Raw genomic sequence first — 24,254 nt, 5'->3', positions numbered from 1 at the left:
CGCAGCAATAGGCCAAGTTGACACAACCAGGCACGCCAATTTGGGTGAAATTTGTGGGAAATAATCTGCAGTGGGACACAGGCTGAGCCCTGGGTTGTATAGTAGATCTCCCTGGAGGCTGTGGTCCTCTGAGCTGGCAGGTTAAATGTCTGACTGCTGGTTTCTGGTACAGAGCAGAATTTGTGGCACCTTCAGTAACGGTCCAGAGGCGGGAGAGCATCCACAGAGCACCCACAGAGCATCCACAGAGCGTCCACAGAGCATCCACAGAGCACCCACAGAGCGTCCACAGAGCACCCACAAAGCATCCACAGAGCATCCACAGAGCATCACGCTCCCAGCACGGGGTTGAGTAACGGCGTAACGCTCCGACTGTGATGTGCTGTGTCTGCCTCACACCAGACAGGACAGAGTCCCTGTCGTTCAAACAAGTTCCACCTTTGACTCCCTCTGTGCACAGAAGATTATCCCAAATGTTTGAGGGATCATCCAGCTGTTGATGTTTCTCTAGCAGCGGTGTCCGCTTAGCTCCCCCACGGATGCCATTTTCCCCCGGTCTCTTTGCGAGTGTCGACGCCGGCCTTGGCTGAGAAGGAGGCCTCGCCCGGGATCGTTTGGGGCTTCCTCAGTGCGGAGAAGCAGGCCGGCCGGCCGGTCCAGGGCCGATTCTCCACCGTATCACGGGCTCTCCCTCTGGAGCTAACAGCTCTCGCCCCGGATCGGTGGAGCTTCACAGCCTCTCAAATGGCTGACAGGAAGGTGGCATTAACGCAAATAACCACATATTAAACATATGATCTGCAAGTAAGCTGTATTTTAACGAGCAGATGATATGATCAGAGTGCATTGGATTTTCATGAAGAGAAAACACAACTCGAAATACACATATAAATATAAATACAACATATATATATGATTGTTTTGCATTTGTGCATTTTGATAAGGCAGATGCGAAATGGTGTCACTTTCCCTGGCTCCCGAACAGATCTCACACTTAGAGGAGAAAAATTCACGCCTCAGGCCCCTGGCCCCCTGCCCGCGCCTCGTTAAACCCTGGAGCTCCGGTTGCATCGCCCCTCCCCTCTAAAGCGTCTCACTGTGCTCGGAACGTTCCCTCATTTGAACTTCCTACCATCCCATCTTAATTATTACATTATTTGATTAACAGTAATTATTACGGGTAGGCTAAATCATTCCACTAGGCGTAGGCCACATTAGCAACGCACACGACAGAAATAACAGGTCACAACAGCTCGTCGCACTTCTCACGTATTTTGTCTTGTGTATGTGTGGGAAACGTGTCTGTAATGTAAAGGGTGGCAGGACCCGCGCACGAACGCCGGTGTGTTTGTACCGTCAGTCTCCTCATATTTCAGCCAGAGCGACGCATAGCGCTCCTGCCAAACGTCTGAGTATCCAACCGTCTCAGCGGCAGTGGCAACTATCCCTGATTTACGGGGTGAAAAGATATCCCTTTCCACGGGAGGGCAGGTGTGTTTTACAGCTTACTGATTCAGAAGTGAGGAGAGACCGTCTTAGTTGGTAATAAATTATGCTTTGAACTAAGCGAATAACGCGGCACAACATATACCGGAGGATATACGATGCATCAATTCTGTGTTCATCGCTGAAACTGCCCGATGAACTGATCATGGGAGGAGACAGCTATGTGAAACACTGTGGGACATGGACCACAGATTTACTGACAGAATTCAGCTGAAATAACTGGACAATTAGCGTGACATTAGTACCTCAAATAACGTATGATGTATGGTTGTTTTGCGGCCTTTAGCGGTATTTGTGATAAGGAAGTAGTCTTGTTATCTATAGGTGGCAGATCTGATCACTTGATGGAGCACTGCTGCTGCAGTTCAGGGTAGGTCCATGGTCTGCTTTGATTCTGTCCATATCCAGCTGTATATGGATGTGAAACAGAAGCAAAAAAATGTGTAACTGCTTGCTGTGGATAATTGATTCAAGACATACAGTAAAGCAACTTACTGTTTTAATAGTAGAGGAGTAGAAAACAACAATGTTCCCCTTTTAGTGCTTACTGTACACAGGGATAGAGAGAAGGAAGATATCAGAATGAAAAATTCTTCTTCTATTTGGAGAACCACATATCCTCATGTCATTATACTGCCTGCAGCTAACTGGATACGATTGAGGGAGGGAACACAAATTATTGGGAGTGACTAATTATATATTTGAAAAATGGCATTGGAGCAGTAATAGAAAACGTTGAAAAAATATCCCTAAAGAACTGAGATACATTACAATCTACAGGATACTGGGCACTTGCTCTCTCTAACGACCAAAGATGACTACTCCTATTCACGTTCTCAAAAAGTTACTGAAAAATATAAAATAAGTTATATATGTATATTAAAAAGCACAAAGAAAATTTTCTAATGGCATATATTGATGAATTGTAACATCAGATTGTTCTCCAATATCATGTTTGAAGACACCAAAGAAGATGTTTCTGCCAGTAATTCACTTTCACAAGCCACGGAGTTTAAAGAAACAGTTAAGCAGCAAATAAATCTGTTTATATTTATCTATAAAACGAATGTAGACGTGCAGGACATAGAGACATATTATCTGACATAGGGATTTATTTAAAGGTTGTTTGAAGTAACTGCTGGATGCATTAACAATAAAGAAAAGGAAAATAATGTATAGGTGAGAATAAACATGAAGGCGATTAGTGTCAGATTCCCATTCAAGCTGCATCTCATGCTTCGATGATCCCAATGACAGAATTAAGTTTCCAGTGGCTTCTTTCAAGAAATGTCGTGAATTGCCCTGAACTCATGTTCATTGTAAGAACATGGCAAATATTTCTCCTTAACCCTTGCATAAAACAGCAATGCAATAATGAATACCTCAGCCCCCTGTACATTATTTACTTATGCATCTGCTTATTTATTGATCAATCAATATTGGGAACTAACTTTTTATTAATTTAAGGAATTAATCAGAATAGTGATTTAACATTGAATATAAGTCAGACTCTTCTCCTGTGTGGGAGAGCCGGGAGGGCTGAGGCGGGCTCTGAGGTCTCTCAGGTGAGGATCGTCTTTCAGACGGTGACTCTGATGCTGCTGCACTTACTGCTGTTATACCGCCAATCACAGAGGAGTCTATGACTAAACCATAAATCATTTTATGACCAACTGCAGAGGAGTAGGCTTGGTTGAATAATGTATATTGGTGATAGCTTGTTGGCAGGTGTAAATCTAAAAACAAGTCCTGATCATACATTGCATCTGGACCAATCAAGAGTTGTAGATTTCCCATAACCGGCCAATGAGAAGGGGCAGTCAAATTTGTGCCCTTGGCTCCTCCCCTTCTCTTGAGTATTAATATTGCGTTTAGATCGTCGTTAAATCCACAGCGGCACTGCAGAAACAGGCGCGAGCTTCGTGAACATCTACTTTTTATTCTCAGTCACGTGTTTGACAGCTCCAACTTTTCAGCATGGTTGAAAAATTTGTTGGCACCTGGAAGATTGAAGAAAGCAAGAATTTTGGCAATTACCTGAAAGCTATTGGTGAGTTAAATTACAATTTAAATATGCGTACACCAGCATCTCTCTAGAATTATCTGTGCTATTCTATACAGTGGGACTACTAGACATGAGATACAGATATATATTTCAGTTATTGTCGCCTTCCTGTCAACTTGACCATTCTGTATGAAAATCCTGGGAGACCTGCAGTTTCTGAGATACTCAAATCACCCAGTCTGGCACCAACAATCATCCCATGGTCAAAGTCAGATCACATCTCTTCCTTCACCATTCTGATGTTTGGTCTGAACAGGAACTTCTTGACCATTTATGCATGCTTGTCCTGCCACATGATTGGCTGATTAGATATGTTCATTAACAATCTGTTGCTCAGGTCTACTTAATAAAGTGGTGGTCAATGTGTCTATATATACACAGTGAGATCCATAAGTCGTGGGACAAAGATAATTTTAGTTTTCTTGATTTTGTGCTGTACTCCACAATTGTAATCAAACAATTGACATGTTGTTAAACTGCAGATGTTCACCTTTTATTAAAAAGTATTTTCATACATGTTGGTTTGACATATAAATTACAGATTTCATGTAGAAATTGCACTTTGTATACCTAGTCCCCTGATTTCAGGGTGCCATAATATTTGGGACAAAGTCTTCACAGGTGTTTGATTAATCACGTGTATTCAATCACTTCCTTAGTGCAGGTATAAGGGCTTTCAGTATCTAGTCTTGATTCTAGACTTTTGATTGCATGTGGAGTCTGTTATTGTTTGTCACCATGAGGACCAGAACTGTGCCAATGAAAGTCAAGGAAGCCATTTTGAGGCTGAGAAATAAAATAAAAACAGTCAGATAGTAGGCCCAATAGGCTTACCAAACAAACCGGTTAGAACATAATTAATGTTAAAGAAATTAGGGAATGAAAATGACATTAAGAAGTGTGTACTAACAAATAGCACTTCATCATTAACACAATTTAATAAGCCAAACCAATTTACAAAGGCAGTTTGAATATCCATTTTAATCAACAAAAGATAAACTTCCTGAAGCAGTAGAACATAAAATCTCTTTCCCAAAACTGCTCGTCTGAAAATTCTGATTTGTGGCAGCCAGCTAGGCTGAAATATACAATGGTAAATGCCTGCATTTATATAGTATCTTCATCTAAAGCACTGTACAATTGACAGACAGACAGACACACACACACACAATTGGCTGCCAAGCAAGGCACCAACCAGATAAACAAGAATAGGTGTCTTGCTCAAGGACACTTTGACACACCCAGGGGGATTGAACCGGCACTGACCACTGCTCTTACCTCCTGAACCAATGTCACGCCGAATGTAGTTTTTTTTATCTGTAATTGTATTTGGCCAAATGATTAGTCAAAGTACAAAGTGATTTAACATGGCACATGCAATACTTGGAAGATCATAGTTCTGGGATGTTGTGGGAAAAAAAGATAAATAAATTTCACATACTGCTTGAGTAGCGACATGTTTCGGGTCTTGACGAGATACTTCCGGACATTCTTACCCCGTCCCCACACTTGAGGAAACTCGGCCAGTTACCTGAGGCTTGGCGGGTGGACCCAATGCAGACACGGACCAGAGAATAGGGTAAACTCCCCAAGGGAGATTTTAATAGCAAGTACGAAATTAAGTCCATGCAAGGGTCAAACAGCGGAGTAAGCAATCCGCAAAGGCTAGGCACAGTAGGGCAGGGCTGAGTCATAGTCGAGAGCCGGGCGTGGGTCGAAAGCCAGAAGAAACAATCAGCGAGGCGGAGTGCAGAAGGGTGATCCAGGAGAAGTGTCCGAAACAGGCTGAAGGTCGGGGAAGTAGAAGTCAGGCAGGGGTCTTTGACAAGCCGGGTCGAACAGAAGGCAGGTAGCTGGGTACAATAAGTGGCAAGCAGAAGCGGTGGTCAAACAGACGGGATTCAGAGCGTGGCAGACAGAAGACATGGCCATGGGATGAAGGGAAGGGAAGGGATAACGCTCAAAAGTATCAAGAGGGACGATTTCGCAATGAGTGCTGGAAAGAACAGAGCTGACGTAGCAGAGAGGACAGCTGCTCAGAATCACGGTCATTGATTAAGCGGGAACGAGATGCAGATGGAAGTGATCAGCATTCAAAGGGAATAACACCGGTAACAGGTTGGAAATGGGAGTGGATACTGAACGACGGATGATTAGTGGGTAATTGGTTAATGTGTTAGTATCTACGCTGATCTAATGTTAGTCGGTTAATAAGTGTCAGTAATTCGGAATGGAGGAGCAGCGGCAGGTGAGACTAATGACGGGCATGTTAATTGATTAGTTGGTAAATAACTACTCTGGTCTAACGTTAGTTTGATTAATATGGGTTAGTACTGTACAAGGGAAAAACTAAGAATGATATCTGAAACGGCAGTGAGACAGTAAGGGAACAGCAGAAATGCATGCAACACAAAACAGCGTAGGGATAATGTAGAATTATAACGTAGAAAAAAAAGTGATCAAGTAAGATAGTGGGAAAACTAGGGATAGAATACACCCTGAAACGCAGAGCGTGGTCTCAAAAGACTGCTGCAGTGCCTGCTTGTGATCGGTAGCGTATGCTATGATAGCGTGTGCTATGATAACGTATGCTATAACGTGCACTATGATGTGTGCTATGATAACGTACGCTATGATAACGTACGCTATAACGTGTGCTATGATAACGTATGCTATGATAACGTGTGCTATGATAATGTGTGCTATGATAACGTACGCTATGATAACGTGTGCTATAACGTATGCTATGATTACGTGTGCTATGATAACGTATGCTATGATAACGTGTGCTATGATAACGTACGCTATGATAACATACACTGTGATAACATGCGCTATGATAACGTACGCTATGATAACATACGCTATGATAACATACCCTGTGATACCGTGCGCTGTGATAACATACGCTATGATAACGTACGCTATGATAACGTAGACCACTGCTGTCTGTGCGCCATCTTCCTGCAGGAGCTCCTCAGCCATTAAGCGATGGTGGAGATAAGACGTCACCGACGTTATACATCAGCCAGAAGGACGGAGACAAAATGAACGTGGTGATAGAGAACGGGTCTCCCACGTTTCTCAACACTGAGGTGAAGTTCACACTGGGGGAGGAGTTTGACGAGATCCCTTCTGATGGCAGGACAGACGTACGAGTAAGTGGATTTCTGAGCTGGATGCATTAGCCTATATAAATGCAGTAAAACAGGCAGCATGGTGTGTTGTTGTGATGGACATTGGTTAATAGTACAGGGAAATAACGCAATATTACAAAAACCATGCAACAGCACAAAAAAATAAAACTAAAACAAATGTACAACGCATAACGTGGCCACAACAAACAAATATTTATTATGATCTTGCAGTCTGTCGTGACCTTTGAAGAAGGCAAGCTGGTGTACCTGCAGAAGTGGGGCGGTGGCAAGGAGACCACGTCGGTGCGAGACATCGTAGGCGACAAGCTGGTCGTGGTGAGATTGTTGAGAAATTCCCATCCCCTCTCATTTTATAGTATTAGTGGAATGTTCAGTTTAAAAACTGATACCTTTGTTATATCTCAAAGCATGTTCTATCACAGCTGACAATACAAAGACCAATCTCAGCACATACATACTTTGTGATATTACATTACATTACATTATTGGCATTTGGCAGACGCTCTTATCCAGAGCGAGATACAGTTGATTAGACTAAGCAGGAGACAATCCTCCCCTGGAGAAATGCAGGGTTAAGGGCCTTGCTCAAGGGCCCAACGGCTGTGCGGATCTTATTGTGGCAACACTGGGGATTGAACCACCTTGCATGTCCCAGTCGTTTACCTTAACCACTATGCTACAGGCCACCCTATTAGTAAAATATATTACTTGTGTTTGTGGTCAGTTGTCCTAAATGCTTAAGTGATCAAGAACATGAGAAGTGCATGAAGACGTTAATTGTAGACCCAGTGATCACTTTATTAGCTAGACCTGAACACCAGCGTTTTAACGCAAATATCTAATCAGCCAATTATGTGGCAGTAACTCAATGCATAAAAGCATACGGACATGGTCAAGAGGTTCAGTTGTTGCTCACACTAAACATCATAATGGGGAGGAAATGTGATCTAAGTGACTTGGAATGACTGTTAGTGCCAGACAGGGTGGTTTGAGTATCTCAGAAACTGCTGATTGCCTGAGATTTTCACGCACAACAGTCTCTAGAGTATGCAGAGAATGGTGTGAAAAACTAAAAAACATCCAGTGTGCAGCAGTTCTGCAGGCAGAAACATTGTTAATGAGAGAGGTTAGAGCAGAAGGGCCAGGCTGTTTCAAGCTAACAGAAACTGGAGAAATATCTCAAATAACCAGGAATTACAGCAGTGGTACGCAAAAGAGCATCTCTGAACACGTCGAAGTTGAAGTGGATGGGATACAGCAGCAAAGGCTAATAAGTCTAAAAAATAAATATAAATATAAATATCTAATAAAGTGATCATTGAGTGTATATGTAGGCCTTACTGTAGTGTTATACATATGAAATCCCTTGTGTCATTTTGCCTTATTCCGATTCCTATTTCCACAGACACTTACGTCTGGAGACGTAGTAGCAGTGCGCAAGTACCACAAGGCATGAACTGCGGCTCCACTCCTGTGTCACCTTCTTTTAAATAAATCACTTGCATGAATTGACTTCATGTTTTCATTCTTCATGTGTGTTTGTGTGTTTTTGGGACCATGATGGAACTTAAATATATATATATTTTAAACCCTTCTTCTTTTGTTGACAACTTAAAATATGTCAACCTTTATGTAATTTAAACCAAAACATAGGCTATATAAGCAGACACTTCACTGTATGTTCAGGGGGCACCAGGCACGCTTAAGAAAAGTGGATATAAATATATATATAAGGATCAATTATGTTCAAACATACAGGATTACATTTTTTTTCTTATTTTGTAACACAAATAGTAGACTATGCTGGTCTAAGCTTATGCTTATTTTGTGTTTTATACATTTTAGTTAGGCCTTGCAGTAGGCCTGCATTCCATGACTAGGAAGCAGTCAAATCAATTATTATGAAATTGATTCACCAAACCTTTCAGCACCTTTTCAAGCGGACAGCGGCTCTAAAGTAGCGTAGTAGCGTACTGCCTATTGCGCGCTGCCTGGTAAGGTGTTGCTTTGGGAAACGCGTGTAAAATAAACGAACATGCTCAAGATTGCAGGCTGAAAGCAGTCGAGGCGCGGGCTTACGGCTCAAGACGCAGCTACGCTACGTCTCACAAATAAGTCAGATAAATACCTAATAAAGTGGTCACTGTGACACAGCAGTCATTAGTGCATGTAGGGTCTGTGGGCTAAGCAGCTAATCAGCAAGCTGGCATTGGTAGGCCTAAGTCGCATCCATTGGTATTAAAAACAGCCGTTGGTGGCGAACTAAATGGAATGTTCATTTTAAATCGTTCTGCAACCATACCCGCGAACGTCCCCAGTGCTAAACTCACGTCAGACCTGAGCTATAGCCTACCACAAATGTGGACAGCTAGGAATCCTGTGCCCCCTGAAAGAATATTACTCTCCAGTCCGTCCGTCACCACCTTTCATCTCATTAGTGGCAGCCCGTCAATCCTCATAACTACCCTGGCCCAAATATGGCGATTGCGGGATTGATCAGAGCTTTTCAGAATTCGTCAAATTTCTTTTTGAGTCGCTATTTTCGTCGGAGGATTGACTGACCCTGAGTGGCTTGAGAGAGGAACACCGCTCCGCAGGTGAGTAGCTGGATCAGGTCTGCCTGGGGCCATATTTACAAACGCAAGAGCCTCGCGAGAAGGGCGCGCTGGTGAAGCAAACTCAACGGTGACAGCTCGGGAACATATGAGGACAGACACCTCGTAGAATTAAGAAGAAAAAAAACTGTGATAAACTCGTTGACAGTTTGAGGACACAGTAGCCCTACCTACACTCTCTGGCTCATATTTCCAACATCGACTTTCTAAAAATACTACCTCAGTACCGTCAAGTCACCGAACATGAAAGCCACGGAGAGCACAGAGTGTAGCCCCCTCGCTTTCAGTCAGCCAAACCTTGCGAAACCGCAGGAAATACGCAGTCTGTAGATTGCAGTGAATGTCACGTAATTGCGAGATTCATGCATGGACATTTCCCCGCCTGTCGAACAATAATTACGGCGCACACAGCCGACAGGCCTGATCGCTGGCCTCCCGCGCTCGTGGCGCTTCCTGTAGGGCTGTCCCGCGTGACCACGCTGCAGGGTGATAATCGCTCTGTTCAGGGCGAATGAAAGCTGATTGAACGCTACCACAGTGTCCCATGATGCACTGCAATCTCAACGTGGTCTGAGGCCGTTCAATAAGACTATCTGAAATGGTCAAAAATGTTAAATGAATCAGTTCTGCTATGGCCCTGGTGGTCATTTTAAAAGAGTAGATTGATTGATGCTTTGCTGCCTTATGAAAATAGAATATAATGAAAATATAATGACAAGAAAATATAGTGCAGTCCATAAGTATTTGGACAGTGACTGTGCTACTGTAATTTCTGTTGATTTGACTCTGTACTCCAGCACATTGGATTTGAAATGAAACAATGAATATGATGCTAAAGTGCAGACTGTCAGTGCTAATTTGAGGAAGCTCTAGGAGGTTCTGACAAGATAAAAAACAAAAACACACACATATATGGGAACACACACATATGCACACACACACACATTCAGAATTAAAATGTTTGACTACTGCTGGTTGTTGTAAAAGAGCTACGTTATACGGTTTGCATTGACACTTCAAATATAAGGGTTCTCTTGGTATACCTCCATTGCCAAGCAATAATCTCAGATTTTGCATGAAGGATTTCAGATAGGAAGAGTTACTGTTGTGTGAAAGCATGAACAAATACCAGCAGACACATGTGGCATTACTCTCTGTTAAAGGTTACATTGACACTGCCACTATCTTTTTTGAACTGTCAATGTTCAAACCCAATTATTTTGTGGCGTTGCAAAGTAATTATATATCATTTCATTTTCAAGGACCTGGTTTGTATTGTGTTGCATTTGTAGCCAAGCTAATGGTAGAATTAAGTTCTATCCTCCCCCAAAAGTGACCAAATCCCCATTTTACATCGATTTGACCAAAATTATTCTTCTGGGGAGCATACCACAGGACCCTCCATAGTTAAAACTCACCTTGCCTCAATTTTCCAACCCACCAACCACCACTGTTAACTAGACATATCAATGATATCAAAAACAACGACAAACACGTCCCTTTTAAAATAGCTGGTGGCTGGTTGCCCAGTTCAGACCACCCCCAGACTCAACATGGTTTGACCAGCTCAAGCTAGGTTTTGAAACAGCTGGTCACCGCTGGATTTTACACCAGGGGTACCACTGCCAGTTATGAGGTGAAATATATTCACTGACACAATTTTTGTTATTTTGGCTCTATATTCCAAAACACTGCATTTAAAATAAAACAACGAATATGAGGTTACCGCTAGAATGCTATTTTCGCTATTTTGTAAAATTGTTGTAAAAAGGTGTGCGAAGTAATTTCGATGCAATATCTAACCTTAACTCAAGCAACGTGAACGCATCGTGTTTCTTTGAGATCCCATACCCAATTCAGTTGCGAAAAAAGAATCCCACTATTGGCATTTGTCAGACGCTAGTCTTACCAAGAGTGACGTACAACGTTCAAGTGGAAAGTGAATACCAATAACCAGAAAACACACATCGTGTCCCAGAAACACTATTCGTGAAATCTGAAAGGTGTATAAATATTACTACTTTTAAAATCATATCAGACATTGACATTGAAATTGTAAAGACAGATAACGCTGCTTTATACCAAACATGATAAATATGACATTTCTTTTTGATCAGGCAGCTTCTAGCGTACTTAATTTGACATTGGGTCCTTCAGGCAATATTGAAGATGGCGGCGCCCTTATGGATATCTTCTGTCCTCCGGATAACTCTAAGAGGTGATTTAACTGTAGTACACCTAAACCTTTGATCCAAATAATAGGCTCAATGTATGAAATGTATGTCCAAAAAACGTTACTTGTCAGACCTAACTGAATTCGTACAAGTATGCATTCTGTTCTTGTTGCTGCTGCTAGCTACCTAGCTTTCTATCACATGTCCTACCTATTTAGCTAGCTTGCTGGGTAATTCTAACTACGTTATCTATAAACCATGTCCACTGTTTAACAAGCCCACACTGTTTTATGTGACTTGAACAGAGATGATTTAAAATGCAATTGTAGTTGATATTTGCTGGCTAGCTGGAGTTTATCGAGGCGCCAGAATAACTAAACATGAGCTAACGTGCAACAGCCCCAGATTAATTCCACAGTTTATGACGATTAGTATTATACGTTTGCATATGAGAAGCAATGCATACACAGACAGACGTTCGTTGGTCGTATTCATATAACGGTTATTTCTAGTTGCTCATTCCAAACCGCTCAGATATGTGTCAACCTGTCATACAGATCAAAGATGACCGTTTATAATAACACTGCTGTTCAATACAGCCAGAACCTCCACATCCAGCGCACGCCAAAAACAAACCCTCAGACGCAGTTTGGTTTGTCCATGCTTCTGCAAACAATGCTACGGATCTTTAAGGCGTCTTTATGGCGTCTGTTTTCATTCTGCCCACGATAGCCGAGGTTTAGAGGTCCTTCTTTAATAAAGCTCTGCTTGCATTCTGTGGTATCGGGGAACCACGTCAGGCGTGATTCTGGTGTGTTTTCCAGCCAAATCGTTAAAAAAAGAAATGGGGTTGTTTTGTATTGAGTCTAAATAACACCAGCCCTGTCATAATTAATGATTGGCTTGGTAAACTGCTGGTAAAAGCTGCAGCGCTACTCGGCTGATGTTTGAAAGGATCCGGAGCGTCGGATGAGTTCTGCGGGACGGTACCGCTGCTTGAGGCCGCAGCTCTGATATTAAAACCATGATATTAAAAATACATGATTACCCTCCGCAGCCCCTCCCTTGGGTGCGTCTCAGCTACCACATCTGCCTGTATGCTGTTAACTGGACACGAATGTTAATGTAACTACCTCAACTGGTGACTGGAAGAAAGAAAAACATACTCTTCGAAGGGTTAATCATTTTGTTCCTTTATTGTCTGTTTTAGTTGTTAAGCAAAACTCCCATTTCATCCTCAGGGTGAGCGCTGTAACCCCTGGCAACGTGGTGGTGCACTGTTCTGTAACCCCTGGTAACGCACAGTTATGCACTGTTCTGTAAGGTGGGCGGCCTGTGGCGTTGTGGTTAAGGTAAATGACTGGGACACGCAAGGTCGGTGGTTCTAGTCCCGGTGTAGCCACAATAAGACCCGCACAGCCGTTGGGCCCTTGAGCAAGGCCCTTAACCCTGCATTGCTCCAGGGGAGGATTGTCTCCTGCTTAGTCAAATCAACTGTACGTCGCTCTGGATAAGAGCTGGATAAGAGCGTCTGCCAAATGCCAATAATGTAAATGTAATGTGACCTCTGGTAACGTGATGTCGTGCACTGGTCTGTAACCCCTGGCAACCCTTGGTTCTGTTTCAGGTCCTAGCCTGGTTCAGGCGGGGGGGCGCCAGCTCTCACACCTGTCCCGGCCTGCTGCCGCCTGCCGGGCCCTCACCCCGACCCCGACCCCGACCCCGACCCCGACCCTGTTCCCCACGCTGCAAGTCCGGCACGGCAGCTTCTTCAACAAACGTGAGCTCCACCCCCCTGAATGTCGGCCATTCTTAATGTCGCTTCAGTCTGTGCGACTAGGTCGTGTGCATTCGACTGGACGGATTGAGACAACACAGGAGTGGACAGATAAATGTTTACAGGACAGGTTAGGACAGTAAAAACGATGACCAGACAGGAGAGTATGACGTAATAATTACAGGACCTGACAAGACAGTAAATGTTTTAAGACAGGGCAGGGCAGTGCAGGTAAATAAAGTGTTTACAGTTTTTGCATCCCGGGCCTCAGGACTGTGTTCCAGAACTTTCTGAACAGCCCCCGCCTCCAGATAATTACTCTTAATTACTCCTGTTCAGTGGTTAATTTAATGAATTCTCATGGAAAGTGAATGGACAGTGTGGGGCATTAATGAGCCTGAGGTCTGCAGTGGAATGGAGTTCTGATTGGCTCAATGAGCTGCTGCTCATTTCATAGGCTGAGCTGGTGAAGAGCCCAGCTGTTCCAGGCCATTTTGTTTCTCACTCATGTCAATGTGATCTTGCTTCTCCCAAGATCATCGTCACAGTCGAAATGCTTAAATGTTTTGAGCTTTTGTTTTTTTTTCCTTTTTTCTGCAAAAGTGACAGCAGAGCAGCTGTGGAAGGGGGTCCTGGCGGAGACCGGAGCCGGGGCGCGGAAAGGCCGTGGGAAGAGGTCCAAGCGGAAGGGCAAGAAAGACCTCAACCGAGGGCAGCGCATCGGGGAAGGTCTGCAGTGTTGCTGTGTCTCTCAGGCTGTGCTGTAGTGTGTTACTGTGGTGTTGTGGTGTGTTGCTGTGTCTCTCAGGCTGTGCTGTAGTGTGTTATTGTGGTGTTGTGGTGTGTTGCTGTGTCTCTCAGGCTGTGCTGTAGTGTGTTATTGTGGTGTTGTGTCTCTCAGGCTGTGCTGTAGTGTGTTATTGTGGTGTTGTGGTGTGTTGCTGTGTCTCTCAGGCTGTGCTGTAGTGTGTTATTGTGGTGTTGTGGTGTGTTGCTGTGTCTCTCAGGCTGTGCTGTAGTGTGTTATTGTGGTGTTGTGTCTCTCAGGCTGTGCTGTAGTGTGTTATTGTGGTGTTGTGGTTTGTTGCTGTGTCTCTCAGGCTGTGCTGTAGTGTGTTATTGTGGTGTTGTGGTGTGTTGCTGTGTCTCTCAGGCTGTGCTGTAGTGTGTTATTGTGGTGTTGTGGTGTGTTGCTGTGTCTCTCAGGCTGTGCTGTAGTGTGTTACTGTGGTGTTGTGGTGTGTTGCTGTGTCTCTCAGGCTGTGCTGTAGTGTATTATTGTGGTGTTGTGGTGTGTTGCTGTGTCTCTCAGGCTGTGCTGTAGTGTGTTATTGTGGTGTGTTGTGTCTCTCAGGCTGTGCTGTAGTGTGTTATTGTGGTGTGTTGCTGTGTCTCTCAGGCTGTGCTGTAGTGTGTTATTGTGGTGTGTTGCTGTGTCTCTCAGGCTGTGCTGTAGTGTGTTATTGTGGTGTTGTGGTGTGCTGCTGTGTCTCTCAGGCTGTGCTGTAGTGTGTTACTGTGGTGTTGTGGTGTGTTGCTGTGTCTCTCAGGCTGTGCTGTAGTGTGTTATTGTGGTGTTGTGGTGTGTTGCTGTGTCTCTCAGGCTGTGCTGTAGTGTGATATTGTGGTGTTGTGGTGTGTTGCTGTGTCTCTCAGGCTGTGCTGTAGTGTGTTATTGTGGTGTTGTGGTGTGTTGTGTCTCTCAGGCTGTGCTGTAGTGTGTTATTGTGGTGTTGTGGTGTGTTGTGTCTCTCAGGCTGTGCTGTAGTGTGTTATTGTGGTGTTGTGGTGTGTTGTGTCTCTCAGGCTGTGCTGTAGTGTGTTATTGTGGTGTTGTGGTGTGTTGTGTCTCTCAGGCTGTGCTGTAGTGTGTTATTGTGGTGTGTTGCTGTGTCTCTCAGGCTGTGCTGTAGTGTGTTATTGTGGTGTTGTGTCTCTCAGGCTGTGCTGTAGTGTGTTATTGTGGTGTTGTGGTGTGTTGCTGTGTCTCTCAGGCTGTGCTGTAGTGTGTTATTGTGGTGTTGTGGTGTGTTGCTGTGTCTCTCAGGCTGTGCTGTAGTGTGTTATTGTGGTGTTGTGGTGTGCTGTGTCTCTCAGGCTGTGCTGTAGTGTGTTATTGTGGTGTTGTGGTGTGCTGCTGTGTCTCAGGCTGTGCTGTAGTGTGTTATTGTGGTGTTGTGGTGTGCTGTGTCTCTCAGGCTGTGCTGTAGTGTGTTATTGTGGTGTTGTGGTGTGCTGTGTCTCTCAGTCTGTGCTGTAGTGTGGTGTTGTGGTGTGTTGTGTCTCAGGCTGTGCTGTAGTGTGTTGTTGTGGTGTGCTGTGTCTCTCAGGCTGTGCTGTAGTGTGTTATTGTGGTGTGTTGCTGTGTCTCTCAGGCTGTGCTGTAGTGTGTTATTGTGGTGTTGTGGTGTGCTGTGTCTCTCAGGCTGTGCTGTAGTGTGTTATTGTGGTGTTGTGGTGTGCTGTGTCTCTCGGGCTGTGCTGTAGTGTGTTATTGTTGTGGTGTGCTGTGTCTCTCAGGCTGTGCTGCAGTGTGTTATTGTGGTGTTGTGGTGTGCTGTGTCTCTCAGGCTGTGCTGTAGTGTGTTATTGTGGTGTTGTGGTGTGCTGCTGTGTCTCAGGCTGTGCTGTAGTGTGTTATTGTGGTGTTGTGGTGTGCTGTGTCTCTCAGGCCGCGGAGGGTACCTGTGGCCGGGGCTGAACACCTCGCTGCCGCGGGAGGGGCCCCCTAAGCTGTTCTCCCAGCGGAGCACCGCCCAGCAGGAGGAGGTGCGTGCGGAGATGGAGCGCAGCAACGAGGCGTACGAGAGGAGCAGGAGGACGAAGGTGAAGAAGGAGCGCGGCTGGACCGGGAACTCCTGGGGCGGGATCAGCCTGGGGCCCCCGGACCCCGGCCCCAACGGCGGTGAGCTTCCTGCCCTCTCCCGGGGCCCCTTTCCCCGTGAGTGAGTGAGTGAGTGAGTGAGTGAGTGAGTGAGTGAGTGAGTGAGTGAGTGAGTGAGTGAGTGAGTGAGTGAGTGAGTGAGTGAGTGAGTGAGTGAGTGAGTGAGTGAGTGAGTGAGTGAGTGAGTGAGTGAGTGAGTGAGTGAGTGAGTGAGTGAGTGAGTGAGTGAGTGAGTGAGTGAGTGAGTGAGTGAGTGAGTGAGTGAGTGAGTGAGTGAGTGAGTGAGTGAGTGAGTGAGTGAGTGAGTGAGTGAGTGAGTGAGTGAGTGAGTGAGTGAGTGAGTGAGTGAGTGAGTGAGTGAGTGAGTTGGGCAGGAAAGGCCAATCAATAGCTGGCTATTGTCACCTTAAACGAGTTTGCACCATGGCCTGTATATTGATGCTTGCCTTGTGTTTGTTTCCTTGTTCCAGAGACCTATCACGAGTTTGACTCTCGGGCGATAGAGGTGAGACTCCCCGGCACTAGGAGGGGAAAGCGATGGTTTGGCCATCAGGAGAAGGGACAGGCAGCATTCTTTTATTTACTTGTTATCTTGCCCCTCCCCCCAATCTGCACACCTGATTGACAGTTCTCTGATCCCCCTTACGTAATATGCCACTTTGTCCAATCAGAGAGGATGTGGAGGTAGCGTGTCCAATTACAGAGGATGTGGAGGTAATGTCTCCGATCAGAGAAGACGTGGGGGGTAGTGTGTCCAATCAGAGAGGATTTGGAGATAATGTGTCCAATCAGAGAGGATGTGGGGGAAATGTGTCCAATCAGAGAGGATGTGGAGGTAATGAATGTGTGGGGCTGTGATCAAAATTACAATCCACGTCACGCCTTCTCCCCCCTGCTGCTGTAGCATGAGAGGCGTGCGGACGTCGCTCTTCGTCAGATCGTGTTTTTTGCTTCTTTCTCCGGTTACACAGTAGCGCTGGTGTGTGCCGTGTAAGATGGGCGGGATGGTGAGTGGCGTACCGTGGTGGGGTAAATCACGGTACAGGAAAGGGCCTGGTCTGACACTCTCTCCCCGGGTTCAGTGTCTCGGCTGCGTGCCTTCGACAGAGTTTAATTTCACTGTTCTGCACAAAAGCTTTCTGTACTCGTCTACAGATTTGGCATGTAGTGTCAGCGTTTTTATTTGTGAAAATAGGTTGTCTCTTTCTTCTTTAATGTACGCCATTGCAGTCATTCAGTCTGTTGAAGTAGCCTGGTCAGGCTCATAGTGCTGTAGGGTTATGAGCAGCCTGGTCAGGCTCATAGTGCTGTAAGGTTATGAGCAGCCTGGTCAGGCTCATAGTGCTGTAAGGTTATGAGCAGCCTGGTCAGGCTCATAGTGCTGTAAGGTTATGAGCAGCCTGGTCAGGCTCATAGTGCTGTAAGGTTATGAGCAGCCTGGTCAGGCTCATAGTGCTGTAAGGTTATGAGCAGCCTGGTCAGGCTCATAGTGCTGTAAGGTTATGAGCAGCCTGGTCAGGCTCATAGTACTGTAAGGTTATGAGCAGCCTGGTCAGGCTCATAGTGCTGTAAGGTTATGAGCAGCCTGGTCAGGCTCATAGTGCTGTAAGGTTATGAGCAGCCTGGTCAGGCTCATAGTGCTGTAAGGTTATGAGCAGCCTGGTCAGGCTCATAGTGCTGTAGGGTTCTTTTCACTTTTTGAATGTGCTTTACTCTAGACCTGTCTCCTGGGGTGAATCCCGTTGGCTTACGGTGCTGAAATGGCTCGATTTGGCTGATTGTAGTCTTATACCAAATCAATGTTCCTCTCTCCCAACTGTTTAAAGAGAGTTCTAAGAAAGCTGGCTTACAGTCCTGCAGTGCTGGCACTGAGTAGGCCTGCTACAGAAAAATGATCTGTATTTATAAATGTTTCTGTCGCCATACTTTCCTGGATCAATAAGGCCCACTCTTTCCGTGTTGCCGTTTTCGCTTTTAGACGGTTTTTGCGAGCATGTTTGGCGCCGTTACCGGCTGAACGCTCTCTTACTCCTGCCGTTAGTTGACGAGCTCGCCCAAGGCACTGTCCTTCGCTCGGTGAAGCCTGGAAGGCAGCGGCGTTTAGAACTAGAAAACTTAATCGCGACGGATTAGCAAACTAGCTAGCTCCGTAACATACAGATGTATTCGATAAAAACATATTGGAGAAAAACTGCCTATGTACACATGATCTGTGTTTGGCTGAGCTGAACCCGCTGGTCGACCTGCTGTTAGCAGTCTTGGAGCCAGCAGCCAGGCATCACTGAGGGGCGAACGAGACTTTCCCCGGTTCTCCCCGCGGTGACGCGTCTGTGTAATCAATGTAAACGGCGTACAGTCGGTGCAGTTTCGCTGTGTTCTCGCCTTTTCAAGTCAGGTCTTTCTCAAACGCACACATCGGTTACGGCAGGTGGCTGGAACACGGTGCCTGAGGCATCAAACTCCATCTCCATCACACTGGACCCTGGGGGGGCTGACGGAGCTGGTTTTACCCCCGTTCCTCCTGATAACAGTGATGTGGTTAGAGCATAGGGTTTTCCGCTGAGACACGAGCACCACCTGCTGACCAACGGGAGAATTGCCATGGTTTTAAAATCTTGAGAAGCAACAGTAGAGGGGTGCTACCCTCAAAGGATAGCGGAAAAAGGCAACAGTAATAGTAGTAATAATAATGATGATTTATTATTATTAATATTAATATTGCGACTAGTTTCCTACTGCAAGTGTAAGGTGTTGTGCTTGATAATTATAACAGTAATATTGTAATATGTTGTTATTAGTAGTACTGTTATTTAATATCACAAATAGTTTGCTGATATCCCTCCAGGTGAAGAACGTTTTCAACATGACGGCCAACGAGGGGAGGAAGAGGTCGGTCAGCTGTCTGGTTGCTGTGGGAAACGGACAAGGGGCCGCAGGTATGGGGCCCGTGGGTGGGGGAACGGGGGAACTTGCTGGCTCCATTTATCTGGGATAAACTACAGGCAAAAAGGTGGCAGATATTAATTTAAAAACTAAAGAAATGAACGCAATGTCTCAGGTGTGTCTTGTGTGCGCATGTCTGTGTGTGTGTGTTCCATTATGCTTCCCAAAGAACTTGCGCCTGGAATATTCATTCGTGTTGGTTGCCGAATACTGCCCCCTGGTGGCAACCTGATATAATGCAGACCTGTCAGGCGTGAATTTTCTGAGATCAATATTTATTTTAACCTGCAGACACTGCAGCCCTCCAGGACTGGAGTTAAACCTGCAGACACTGCGGCCCTCCAGGACTGGAGTTAAACCTTCAGACACTGCAGCCCTCCAGGACTGGAGTTAAACCTGCAGACACTGCGGCCCTCCAGGACTGGAGTTAAACCTGCAGACACTGCGGCCCTCCAGGACTGGAGTTAAACCTGCAGACACTGCGGCCCTCCAGGACTGGAGTTAAACCTGCAGACACTGCGGCCCTCCAGGACTGGAGTTAAACCCTGCAGACACTGCGGCCCTCCAGGACTGGAGTTAAACCTGCAGACACTGCGGCCCTCCAGGACTGGAGTTAAACCTGCAAACACTGTGGCCCTCCAGGACTGGAGTTTCAAGCCCCAGGTGTTCGCAGTGCAGAGTGTAATTGTTTAAATTGAGATATTTCCTCTCGTTTCCAGGGTTCGCTGTGGGGAAGGCTGCAGACCGAATGACGGCCTTGAGAAAAGTAAAGTGAATTACTTTTTAAAGTACTTAGTAAAGTGCCTCTAAAGTGTGTTAAATATTAACTTCTAATTTTTATTATTTTGCTCTTTTCAGGCAAAGAACAAAGCGATTCACTTCCTGTACTTCATTGAAAGATACAACGACCACACCAGTGAGTGAGCAGGGACACCTGCACTGCTGTCTGTCCTGGCCCCACGGTGGTGGAATGACCTCCCTGTGGATGTCAGAACGGCAGAGTCTCTGACCACTTTCAAACGCAGACTGAAGACTCATCTCTTCAGGCTGCACCTTTCCCTCCCTACCTCACCACCATGATTAGCCTTTTATATGCCATAGACTGTAATGACACTTCTATACTTAGATATAGATATTTTTGTGTTTTGTATTAGCTATTGTATTGTTGTACTCGGGGTATTCTAGCTGCCAACTGTGGTATGCTAGTTTGTAAGTTGATATTCTTCAAGGGTTCCGACTGTATCTGTATGGTTACACTAGGACTCTGTACTGTCCTCTCAGGTCCTCTTCGCACTTGTTCCTGTGTTTGATCTGCACTTTGTTGTACGTCGCTCTGGATAAGAGCGTCTGCCTTGTAATGTAATATAATGTAATGACTGTGAGCAGCATTCATTACCCTGAGCCAAGTAGCTTACATCTCTCAGCACCAGGGGGCGCTGTCTGGGTGATTATCAGCTTACCACTGAACAAGCCATGTCTTGCGCCTTCTTCTTATTCTGGTGTGAGCTTCTATTAAACTCAATGCCCAACCTGCATTTAGCCCTGTACATATTGTGCTTTTTGATGTTTTTTTTGTGTGTTTTTTAGTTTACCACGATATCAGCTCAACCTTTAAGAGGACAACTCTGCGGATGAAGAAGCAGAATCGAGGTTAGAGACCAAATCACGTCTTATTCCAGTTTGACCAATGAGTCTTATTCCAGGCTGACTGGGTTTCAGATCATCCCAACCCTACATTTATGTTTGTAATTGTTATGAGATACTATATCAGTACAATATGAAAGTCTAAAAGTGAGTATTAATCGTGGAAGTCATATTGTGTGTCATTGGCACAGGGGGGTAATTTCTCCCGGAGACCCCTGTTTTCACAGCACTGTGTGCATGCGTGGGTGTGTGTGTGTATGTGTGTATGTGTGTGTGTGTGTGTGTATGTACGATGCGTGGGCGTGTGTGTGTGTGTGTGTGTGTGTGTGTGTGTATGTACCAATGCGTGGGTGTGTGTGTGTGTGTGTATGTACGATGCGTGGGTGTGTGTGTGTGTGTGCGTGTGTGTGTGTGTGTGTGTGTGTGTGTGTGTGTGTGTATGTACGATGCGTGGGTGTGTGTGTTCTGTTTCAGGCTACGGTCTGCACTGCCACAGGGCGGTCATCACCATCTGTAAGCTGATTGGCATCGAGGACATGTACGCCAAAGTGTCCGGATCCACCAACCTGCTCAACCTCACACGGGCGCTGTTCCAGGGGCTGGCCACACAGGTGAGACCTCACACGGGCCCTGCCACGCAGGTGAGACCTCACACGGGCCCTGCCACGCAGGTGAGACCTCACACGGGCCCTGCCACGCAGGTGAGACCTCACACGGGCCCTGTCTCAGGGTCCTGCCACGCAGGTGAGACCTCACACGGGCCCTGCCACGCAGGTGAGACCTCACACGGGCCCTGCCACGCAGGTGAGACCTCACCCTCACCACCATCAACATCAGTCAGTGCTGTATTACTGCTGCTGCTGTTGTTTGCATAGCAGATGTTTTCTTCCAAAGCATCTTTCAAAGCTTACATTTCTCTCTGACTTCAAGATGGATCGATAGATGGATGAATAGATGGATAGACAGACGGATAGATAGATGGATAGATGGATTGATGGATGGATGGATAGACAGACGATAGCTAGATGGATAGACAGACGGATAGATAGATGAATAGATGGATAGACAGACGGATAGATAGATGGATAGATGGATTGATGGGCGGATGGACAGACGGATGGTCTCTCTCTCTGTAGGAGACACACAGGGCCCTCTCTCAGAGGACGCAGCTCCACGTTGTGGAGTTCCAGCCGGAGCGCGGGCCCCTCCCCATCGTGGTGGCCACGCCCCCGGGCGGAGCCCGCTCCAACCCAGAACCCGAGGACGAGGTTCCGGACACGCGGCTGGACTGGGCCGAGGTCCGGGCCACCCAGGGCACTAAGCGCTCCGTCTGGGCCAACGTCAAGAGAACCGTGTGGTGACCTCCGGCACGGCTCCTCCTGAGCTCCTGTCCCACGCCACCCCCGGGGCCCTGTCCCATCCCCGCTGGCCCTAAACACACCCAGGGGCCCTGTCCCACCCCCGCTGGCCCTAAACACACACAGGGGCCCTGTCCCACTCCCGCTGGCCCTAAACACACCCAGGGGCCCTGTCCCACCCCCGCTGGCCCTAAACACACACAGGGGCCCTGTCCCACCCCCGCTGGCCCTAAACACACACAGGGGCCCTGTCCCACCCCCGCTGGCCCTAAACACACACAGGGGCCCTGTCCCACCCCCGCTGGCCCTAAACACACACAGGGGCCCTGTCCCACCCCCACTGGCCCTAAACACACACAGGGGCCCCAGCCCACTCCCGCTGGCCCTAAACACACCCAGGGGCCCTGTCCCACCCCCGCTGGCCCTAAACACACACAGGGGCCCCTGTCCCACTCCCGCTGGCCCTAAACACACCCAGGGGCCCCAGCCCACTCCCGCTGGCCCTAAACACACACAGGGGCCCCAGCCCACTCTCGCTGGCCCTAAACACACACAGGGGCCCCAGCCCACTCCCACTGGCCCTAAACACACACAGGGGCCCCGTCCCAACCACTTATCTCTCACCTCCTTCCTGAGATCTGATGCCAGCCCATGTTCTCAGTTTCATCATCAGCTCTTGTCATTTTTTTAATCTGACTTTTCTGTTTTGAGCTGCAGCTTAAAGATTGCTTGTGTATCCCCACTGAACACATGAGAATGTGCATTAACCAGATTAAAGCAGAGGAATTAAAACATGATAAAGAATCCTCCAGTAAGCGTGTGTATCCCCTGTGTTAAAATCCTACAGTTACACAATCTGTTCATAATTTAATATCTTTCAGAAAGCAAAGGGTGTGTGTGTGTGTGTGTGTGCGTGTGTGTGCCCGTGTGTGTGTCTGTGTGTGTGCATGCGCGTGTGTGTGTGTGTCTGGAGCAGTTGCTTTTAACTCAATGTTTCGGGTAAATTGGCTCCATTGCTTTGGTTGTAGTTTTGTTTTGAATTAAAAGCTAACAAAACCAGATGTAAAATGGCTGACTGAATACTGTATTTGTGGAAACACAACACTGGGCAGGTGACCTGGTGGTTTGAGTGACATAATTTCGCGTGGTCTCTTCATCACATGGAGGAATGCAGGATTAAAGTTTTTTTGTCTTGCTTTCTTAAGTAACCCTGGCAACTGCTATATTTCATACATTATACAGTGTTAATGGGAAAGAGAATGTGCAACCTCCATCTGGGAAACAAGGTTTTTTTGGTAGGGGGTAAAACAAATGTATAATAGTATATAGCTAATATAAAATAATAGCACTACCCGAAGAAAAAAAAAAATTCTAAAGCTCACTCACCGTTTTTACTGGTCCGTTTTTTTATCTGCTAATTACAGTGCGTAAAATACATTACGCCTACAGGAAACATAAAATGTGACACTAAAAATAGCCAAGCCTTTTTGCAAAATTAATAACCCCGGGAGAACAATAAACCGCTGATTATTCTATTCTGATAGAATTCCCTCTTTTTTTCCACAAAAGAGCCACGCCACGTATGGAATGAGTAAACAGAAATGTGAGCGCGCGAAGGCGGAGCCGTTCCGCCTAGACGTCGTTAAAGAATCCGTCTCTCGCGCTGCTGATGAGGATGTCGTTCCGCTTCGTACCCGCCGACCTGTGCGCATGAATAATTTATCGCGGCTAAGATACAGTTCGCTGGCCTCGGGATTCCGCGCCGAAGCAGTTTGGTTTGTTTATCTCCCCTATTTCACAAAAGTATTTATTTTCTCCGCCCTGTATTTACAGTTTGCCCCTCTACCGTCTTAAATCAAATATTGCAGTCTTTGACGGGGATGTTTTGACGTTTTAGCCTGCTTACATTGTAGGGCGTTTCTGTTAACCAAGTCAAATTCCTTGTAGGATACTGTATGCGTAAAAATATACTTTGCCAATAAAATATTATTCTGATTCTTACGTCACAGTTTTACACAAGAACTTAATGTTGAACTGAAAGGTAGCACAAACGAACCATCCCCAACCCTGCTGGTCCCCTTTAGCGTAGGGCCACGGAGATAAATACCCACCATATGAAAAGCGTCAGCG

At 46.1% G+C, this 24,254-nt stretch overlaps 2 protein-coding genes across 2 annotated transcripts; both read left to right on the top strand.

The window, feature by feature from the left end:
- The first annotated feature begins 3,483 nt into the window (after positions 1 to 3,483).
- Positions 3,484 to 8,185, top strand: LOC133122898 (bilirubin-inducible fluorescent protein UnaG-like). The gene is made up of 4 exons (XM_061233166.1): positions 3,484 to 3,556; positions 6,542 to 6,729; positions 6,940 to 7,044; positions 8,135 to 8,185. The coding sequence occupies exons 1-4, from the start codon at positions 3,484 to 3,486 to the stop codon at positions 8,183 to 8,185; spliced, it is 417 nt and encodes a 138-aa protein (XP_061089150.1).
- Positions 8,186 to 11,476: 3,291 nt separating this feature from the next.
- mrps5 (mitochondrial ribosomal protein S5) lies at positions 11,477 to 22,935 on the top strand. Its single transcript, XM_061231364.1, has 11 exons — positions 11,477 to 11,562; positions 13,146 to 13,298; positions 13,899 to 14,024; positions 15,967 to 16,200; positions 16,650 to 16,684; positions 19,025 to 19,115; positions 19,842 to 19,888; positions 19,981 to 20,038; positions 20,710 to 20,772; positions 21,241 to 21,377; positions 21,903 to 22,935. The coding sequence occupies exons 1-11, from the start codon at positions 11,514 to 11,516 to the stop codon at positions 22,125 to 22,127; spliced, it is 1,218 nt and encodes a 405-aa protein (XP_061087348.1). The 5' UTR covers positions 11,477 to 11,513; the 3' UTR covers positions 22,128 to 22,935.
- Positions 22,936 to 24,254: the final 1,319 nt, after the last annotated feature.

This window comes from Conger conger, chromosome 2 (assembly GCF_963514075.1).
Source record: "Conger conger chromosome 2, fConCon1.1, whole genome shotgun sequence".
Classification (NCBI taxonomy): Eukaryota; Metazoa; Chordata; class Actinopteri; order Anguilliformes; family Congridae; genus Conger; species Conger conger.
Note: the sequence above shows the minus strand (reverse complement) of the source record. Positions and strands in the feature narration are given on the sequence as shown.